We start from the raw sequence: 9,287 nt of genomic DNA on the forward strand, positions 1-9,287 counted from the left end.
ATTGGCACCTTATCTTAAAGAGAAAAGAGTGAGAGATAACTCATAGAATAATGAAATTGGCATAACCAGTGTGGAAGATTCACAAACATTATTAAAAAATTATAGCTGGGTTGAACAATGTTCTCTACTTTATTTTTCTTCATTTATGGATTAACTGTTGACTAAAACAAAACTTGTGTTCTTTATATAAAACAAGTTGACTACTTGGATTAATTGTTGACTACTTTATTTTTCTTCATTTGTGAAATTTTGTTTTATGTGTGCCACCAGAACTTCATAATGTTTGAAGAATTCAATAATTCTGTTGTGTGTTAAATAAAAGAATATGTCCAAGTTTGATAAAATGGTTAAGGTATATATACCTGGGAAGATCAAAAAATCAAAAGAAAAAAATCAATTAGTTATGTGTCCTTTCACCCCTTTTGCAGGATAGATCAGAGCTGAGAATATACCTTTGTTCTCCTGTAGTGACACTTTGTTCTAATAAGAATCACCCAGTAGTATTAGCTTATTGAGCAAGTTTAGCATATGCTTTGCTTGGAAACAAAGAATTTTTTTTTTCTTTTTCAGAAGTCGCATAGCCATAGTGAGCAGAAATTCAGAATGTTGAACCATTTTCAAATCCCGCTTCCTCTACATCCTGCAAGAGAAATGAGTGGCATGTCGAGCCATATAACATGAATTTTATTAATTATACACACATTAGTTTCAGGTTCCCATTTCATGAATTTCTTTAGTCTTTCGTCATATATTGGCTTATGTGTTATCAATTCACTTGTAAAGTCTTGATTTTAAGACTAGACAGAGGAAACATAACGGCAGTATTCCCATTTCACTGGATCTGGATACAGAAACACTAAGAAATTAGATTTTTTTGTGTGTATTTGTTCAAAAGCAATTAGACTGTTATAGTCTTGGTTTGAGAGTCAAGTATGTAACCATTCAATGAAATTCTTCTTTAGGCGAAATGCATCTTAATGTTGCTTGTTCTGAAATTTGGTTCTTTTTTTTAGTTGTATGGACTGCTAGGAAGGTCCTTTCACTTATATTAAGATCTTCGTGTTGATGTTGTAGATGTCCAAATCTAACCCCATGGCTGCTGACCATTCCAATACTGATGAGAGTCCGGAGACACCAACTAGTAGGAATCCAACTCCAAACTCATTGGTAGCCCCACAGCCTTCTACGGATCCTAATCCACGACCACGACCACGACCACGACCACGACCACCATGAGTCCCCAAACGTGTAAGTTCTAATACTCAAAAAAATACTTCTGACATGTGGGATCATTTTACTGTAAATCCTTGTGAGAATATGGATGATAGGACAGCAACATGTGATTATTGTGGGAATATGCTTGCATGTCCAAGTAAAAGTGGTACTAGTTGTCTACGGAATCACTTAAGTCGATGTAAAAAGTACCCTTTGAATGTGATAGATAAGAAACAAAAGATCTTAGTTTTTCAACAGACACAATCAAATGACCAATTAAGTGGTATTGCTGCCACCTCTACACAATCTTCACTTACAACTTGGAAATTCAATCCAGATAGGCTTAGACGGTCTCTAGCTAGAATGATAATTGTTGACGAGTTGCCCTTTAAGCATGTAGAACGTGAGGGGTTCCGCGATATGATGAAGGATGCACAACCTTTATTTCAAGTTCCCTCTCGTATTACTATGGCTAGAGATTGTTTTAATATTTATGTTGAGGAGAGAAATAAGTTGAAGGCCTTTTTTAGTAAGTTTAGTAAGAGAGTAAGTCTTACCATAGATACATGAACATCTTGCCAAAACCTTAACTATATGTGTTTGACGGCTCACTTCATTGATGATGATTGGAAATTACAAAAAAAAGATCTTAAATTTTTGTCCAATTGCTAGTCACAAAGGTTTATTGATTGGTAAGGCAATTGAGAGGTGTTTGCTTGATTGGGGTATTTCTAAGGTTTTCACCATTACCGTTGACAATGCAAGTTCTAATGATGTTGGAATAAAATATCTCCAGAACCGGTTAGAAAGTTGGAAGGGTAGTGTTTTGAGTGGTGATTTTCTGCACATGAGGTGTTGTGCACATATATTGAGTCTCACTGTAAAAGAGGGGTTAAAAGACATGGAGGACTCCATTTTTAGAATTCGCTCTGCAGTGAGATATGTGAGGTCTTCTCCGGCGAGATTACAAAGGTTTAAGGAGTGTGTAGAGCAAGAAAAGATTGAACAAAAAAATCTTTTGGTTCTTGATGTAGAAACAAGGTGGAACTCTACGTACTTAATGTTGGATGTGGCTTTAAAATTTCAGAAAGCATTTGAGTTGTTGGAAATCCAAGACGTTAAGTATAAAGATGAACTTACTAGAGGGGAAAAGTCAAGGGGTTTGCCTATGCCTAGTGATTGGGAGTATGCCCGTTACTTGTTACCTTTTTTGAAAGTTTTTTATGATGCTACTCTACGCGTGTCAGGCTCACTTTTTGTTACCGGTAATGCATATATGCGCGAGATCTTTGCCATTGGAATGCAGATTTCAACATGGTCTAGAAGTAATGATGTTGGCTTAAGTACTATGGCTAGGAGAATGAAGGGAAAACATGATAAATATTGGTCAAATATTGATAATATCAACTTAATGTTATTCATTGCAGTGGTGTTGGATCCTAGATTCAAGTTAGGATATGTGAATTGGGTTATTAGTAAATCTTATGATGATGCTAATGCTGAACTTTTGAAGACAAAAGTGCATACAACTTTGTATTCTTTATTTGACCAATACAAGCTCATTTATAGTTCTCCAAGTGGGCAATCTAGTCAACAGTCTCAACAAGCAAGTCAAGTTAATGTGGAAGATGTAAATGTTGATCCCAAAGAATTGATGTATTGTATGTACGATGAGGCAATGGCTGGACGACAGGAGGTTACGGTAACCAAATCTGAGATGGATAAATATTTAGAGGATGAATGTGAGCAGCGTCACAAGGACGACATGTTTGATATCTTGAGTTGGTGGAAAGTCAATTCAAATAGATATCCAGTTCTCTCTTCGATAGCACGAGAGGTGTTGGCTATGTCGGTTTCTACTGTTGCATCTGAGTCAACGTTTAGCACTGGGGGTCGTGTATTAGATCCATTTCGTAGCTCCCTCACTCCTAAGACGGTGAAGGCTCTTATTTGCACACAATATTGGATTCGGGCTACACGTGAACCATTCATGATTGAGGAGAGCTTGGAAGAGATAGCAGAGCTTGAGTCAGGTAAAGTTTTTGCTTTAGTTTCAATTATTAGTTATTATGTTGTCTTTATTGGATTTATTGACTGAATTTTAAATTTAACCATTATTTATATGACCTAATTTTTATAGAATTTGTGTCTTTGGCAATGGGAAATACTACTCGTATTCATCTTAATGATTGAAGGTTTTGCAACATTTAATTGAGGTTTGATTTCTTTAATAGTTTTTTATTGTAGGCAATGAAAAAAAATATGATTTAATTTTTATAAACTTCTAACATTTAATTTTTATTTGGGCAGATATTGGGAGATCTACTCGTATTGACTTAATGTTGGTTTTCGCTTTCTACTTGTGGAGTTGTATTTGCCCATTTCTTTTGTTGTTTTCTATTGGGACTTATTTATTTATTTTGTTGTTTTATTATGGATTTTTAGTAGTGGTCAATGGATATGTATAAATGTTTAATTTTTATTTGGATATGTATTGTCTATATTTAGTTATTTACAATTTAATTTAGGATAAAATTAAAAAAAAAAAAAAAGTTTTATAAAAAAATGGAAAACCGGTTCACAAACGGTTAACTGCTTTTTTTAAAACGGTTAACCAAAAAACCGGTTTTCTCTAAAACCGGTTCGGAAATTTTTCCGAATCGAAAATCCGGTTCGGTTCAGAAAAGCAGTTAACCGGTTTGGTTAACCACTTTTGAACACCCCTATCTATTACCTGCAAAAACAGAGTAATCAACGGAGTGAGCACTAATTGCTCAGTAAGTAAACCTACAATACTTCTATTCTTTCTCTGTTACTTAGATCCTGGATTTTCTTTCTTTACACCAAACTTCTCAATTCTTCTCTGCTCTTTCTAAAATCCTAGTTTCTCACTTACCGATATGTAAGCACAAATAGGGAAACTAACTCGGGGTAGTAGAAATGGCATGATGCATATGCACAAATGCATAAACTATTTCTATGCAATGCATTTTCTTTTCTATCTCTGTTTTCTGTTTCTCTTCTTTCTTTTCTGTTTTTCTTGCTTTTCTCTTCTTTCTTTCTTTTCTTTTCTATTCTTTTTTTACCGATCGGACTCAGTTGAGGCATGGATTTAGAACCCTGGCCGTGTGAGTGTATTCTCAAATTCTTTCTTGGGTACAATCATCATCCACATGCACTTCTTACGGGCTATACAAATTCTTCTTTCTTATTCTTAGGCCGCTCACTAAAGGTTTTGTTCATGCGGGCCTATTCTTCTTCTCTGTCACTCACGAGCTCTCCATCGCAACAACCTTCTCTTCTCTTATCTTTTTATATTTCTTTAAGTAAAATTTCAGTTTTGAAGTATTCTTTAATTATATTCTTTAGATAATGATTCTACAATTAATTTCTTTTCTTTTTTTCTCTTTATTCTTTAATGTTTTCATACATATATATGTGCATGTAAATATGCTCATTTTTTGCTATTCTTTCTAAATGCAAATGCTCAAATGTAAGAAGGCATTATGGCATATAAAGATATCATTATGGAATTAGTATTCTCTACCAACAACACTTCCATAACAAAGTAATAATCTAACATACTTATATATATGCACTTTCTTTGACATTTCATCAAACACCTTACATGCACATACAAACCCTAAATTGGTTACACTTCCACACATTTCTCAAGCCACCAAAATTGGAACAAATAACTCTCTAAAGCCAACATCCAACCTAGCCGAAAATTCAACTCCACCACTCAACATCCATTATTCCATAATTCATCCAAAACTTCATCAACTCAACACATACAAATCATCACTTCTCATAACCATGAGATTCACATATCAAACAATCTCAATTTCAATACATAATTCTTATCATCCAAACACAAATACAACATATAAGAAATTTCTCTACACAAGTATTTATCCAATCAAAATTAAAGTTGGATTTACTTACCTTGAATTTGAGCAATTCCAACACCATAATCTCTCTTTGATATAATTTCCTTTCCTCTTAAACCCTAAGCATATAAAACCATAAGAATTCAAAACTTTAAAATTTAATCTCACATCTTGGTCTAAGAATCTTACCTTTGCGTGCTTAGGATTGAAAATCTAGCCAAAATCCTATAAATTTCCTTGAAAATTTAGTGAAGAAATTTGAGAGAATTTGGGGTGAAGGTGGCAAGAACTATGGGTGGAGTGGCTAGGGTTTCTCTTCTTGAACTCTTATTACTACATAATAATATATATAGTTTCCCATTTTACCCTTGCACTTTCTAAAAATTCCATCTATGTCCCTTAGTCAATTACAAGAATGCCCTCATTTTTATTAACTTCTCCATGTTATTCTATTTTTTTTCACTCCCCACTTTTTCAACTAATTATGAGTGACAAGACCATTTTACCCCTAATGAAGTTTTAAGGAATTTTCTTCACACTTGTTCAAGATAACTTTAAAAAAATTCTACTAAAGGTATTAGGGCATAAATAAAGCTATGTACCTTGACGTGGGTGTTACATTTTTCCTCTTCATAGCTCCTTCGTTTCTTCTTCATGATCATTACAAAGTATTTTTATAATAGAAAAAACCTTATTCTAATTTACATCAATAAAATAGAAACCTCGCGTTACAAACGACGGGAGTGAGATGAGAAGAAGAAATACATGGAGATATAAGAGAGAGAGAGAGGTAAGACACGCATGTCCCATTTCTTTATAAAATTACAAGCAAAGCCAAAATTACAAAAACATACCAAAGGTCTAAGGCTCATGTACCAAGCACCATCCAATTTCAAACAAGAACATTGCATACATCCAAAATTAACATTTTGAATTTGCGTGGGTAGAATTATTAAATTACCCTTCTTATATGTGCAGAATTATTATGACTTTATAGGTTCAAAAACTGCAATTTGGCCCCCTATGTGAAAAACAGAAAAGCAAAATGGAACAAGTGCTTTCTTGCTGCGGCGAAGTTCATACACACATGGTTGCTACGGCAAAGTTTTATTTCACCGCAACAAACGCCATAAACTTTTAGAAAACACAAACCGTTCCAAAGAGATTCATGCCACTACGAAGTTTTATTTCACCGCGGCTAGATCTACTTTTCTGGCAGTTTGCCACGACAAAGGTTTATTTCGCCGCGACCTGATTCACTTTTTGCATTTCACCGTGGCTAACGCCACAAAACAAAGAATCACACAGTAACCCTTTTTGCAGTTTTTTCACGTAACGATATGGATCCAAATCAAATCGAATGCACAAGCACTCGACCAAGACATCAACCAACCAATAAGTCACTCATCAACAAATCATTAGTCAATTGATCAATTAAATAATATACAAAATCCACCAGATTCATGAAAACATATTATACAAAAACATGTTGTCAAACAAATCATGTTATCAAACATCAATGATTAAACAAAATAATCTGGTACCCAAGGCTCTGATACCACTGTTAGCATGTGATCGGGTTTACGCAATGGAAAAACACAGTTTTAAAACAAATAAAAACCAATCATATGCTTTAATCCCAAATCTAGGTACAGATTATAGTGTTTATAACCTTTTGCATTACAACAATATAGAGAAATCCATACAAGGATTCAGAATGCTTACACACGTTTGGAGGCTCCTCCGAATATCTCTAATTATGCTCACGAACACTATTCACCAGCTACTATTTATCGACACTGTTCACCGGTTACTGTTTATCAACACTGTTCACCGAACACTGTTCACCGAACACTGTTCACATGATTCTTCACTAATCGATCCAAAGTAGGATCGCACTCACGGAAATCCACACGAAGACAATCCGTAGAACCCTTTATTATTTTGCTAGAACAATCGAAAGGCATCAAGAATCAAGAAAGAAGAAAAGAAAATTTTTCTCTTTTTACTCAAGAGTGAAACGTGAGAGAGAGAGTAAAAAGGGTGGCTAGGGTTTTTTATATTTTATTGAATGAATGAGTTCCTCATTTGTTTTAATTTTAAGTTGCACTTATACAATGCAACAATTAAAACCCAATTCCACTTAGGAATAACCATGGGCTCCAACCCTAGTTCACCCTTGCAACCAAACACCCCCTTTATGGTATTATAATTAATTAATTAATATATATTAATATATATTAACATTTAATTACTAATAATAATTAATTTAAATATATACAGAGATATATTTAAATATAATCTCACTAATTTAATTTTAATATTAAAATTAAATACAAGTAACAACCTCAGCAAATTTAATTGCACTGTGAGATTACCAAAATACCCTTTTGTCCTGAAAGACGAAAATACCCTTCTCACAAATTGATTCTTAAATTATCTTCTAAGTGTGTGACCCGCTCCTCATCATATCAGTAGTGTGTAGTATCGCGATTAACACAAATTAATCATCTCACTAGACACAGACCAAGATTGGCCCCTAGCAAGGTATCATGGCCACCCGATAGATTCGGATTCAGCGAAATTGTATCTTGTCAGCAGTATGGTTACCGTGCAATCCAATCCTTTCATCATCTGTTATCTCATCGAGACTGAGGTACCAAAATAGTGTCAACCTCAGATATCCTTGACATGTTTGTATTCAATTAATGGACCAATAACCGGAATAATAAATTGGATTGAGCATCAACTCAATCCCATTGTGGCCACAGATTTAGTGTCATTGCCATTTACTGAATTACCCAGTGAGATAACTTCTCCCGTACCCAGGAGTGATGAATCATTTGTCGATCAACTATAGTCTCGATACACTTCTCAATGTAGCCAATCACTACCGTATTGATAGCTTTGAATAGAACTACATTGGGCTAGTGTCAAACTACACCAATTGGTTCACAAGGCGCTCTGGTGATCTCAAGTCTAAGGATCACATGCACCACCATCCGTTAGATGATTTATTCCATAGACATTGGGGTTACCAACCATATGGAATCCTCTGGATGTGTTGCACCAGGTTGTCAGCAAACAACCTTGACAAGTGAGATCAGTCACTGCCTTTCGACACGGTCATTCAACGCTATGATAGCCTTACCGTATTATCTGTGTCCTTGGTCAGAATAATACTAGGGCTACAGACGTTTCTAGAATGGCCACCATATGTGATCATAGAGTTCTCACTATCAAGATTTGAAACACTTAATACCCTCATTACGGTTCTACCATCCTAAGGACATATGTCATTACATATAACTATGATTTACATGATATAGAAGAATATGTCTTTTATTGATAAATAAACATTTATTACAGAGTCAATCTTACAATAATTGATTGGCTCTAGGGCACCTACTCTAACAGTTCATTGGAAGAAAGCCTTCTTCAAACCTGAAAATAGCTTTGAGCTTTTCTTCGTCTTGCACCTTGGATAGAAAAATGTGACTTTTGGCAATGTTTGCTTTGAGACCAGCCCAACAAGAGAATAAATCAATAGCATTCTTCATGTTAATAATGGAATTCTTGTCAACATGGAAAAAAAACATGATGTTATCTGCAAAACAATGGTGGGTTAGATTTAAATTCTTACTTGAAATCCTCCTTGGCTACTACCCTAAACATTAATCTTGAAAGGATTTCCATGGCAATAACAAAGAGATAAGGAAATATGGGGTCTCCTTTCCTAAGGCCCATAGTCCCCCCAAAGATCCTGGTAAGCTCCCCATTCAGAGCAATTGAGAACTTAGGGGTTTTGAGAGTTTTAAGAATAAAGTTCCATCTCACCGAGTCATAGGCCTTTAAAAGATCAACTTTTATTGCATATCTCCTCACCTTGTCCGAACCCCTATTATAGTGATGGAGAAGCTCTTGGCTAAAGAGGATATTGTTCCCTATTTTCCTACCTTCCATAAAAGCCACTTGAGCTTGGTTTATGAATTTAGGTAGCATACCTTTCATCCTGTTAGCCACAATCTTAGAAATGCACTTGTAGATGATGTTGCAACATATAGGTCTAAAGTCCCCACACGAAGTATTGTTCTTACTTTTGGGAACAAGAGCTATAATGGTGCAATTTACTTCTTTAAGCATCTTACTCAATTGAAAGAAGTTTTGGACAGCCTCCAT

General features: G+C 34.9%; 1 protein-coding gene across 1 annotated transcript; it reads right to left on the reverse strand.

The window, feature by feature from the left end:
- Positions 1-8,747: 8,747 nt before the first annotated feature.
- LOC116129328 lies at positions 8,748-9,287 on the reverse strand. Its single transcript, XM_031415074.1, has one exon. The coding sequence runs from the start codon at positions 9,285-9,287 to the stop codon at positions 8,748-8,750; it is 540 nt and encodes a 179-aa protein (XP_031270934.1).

The sequence above is a fragment of the Pistacia vera genome, unplaced genomic scaffold, assembly GCF_008641045.1.
Source record: "Pistacia vera cultivar Batoury unplaced genomic scaffold, PisVer_v2 Contig210, whole genome shotgun sequence".
Classification (NCBI taxonomy): domain Eukaryota; kingdom Viridiplantae; phylum Streptophyta; class Magnoliopsida; order Sapindales; family Anacardiaceae; genus Pistacia; species Pistacia vera.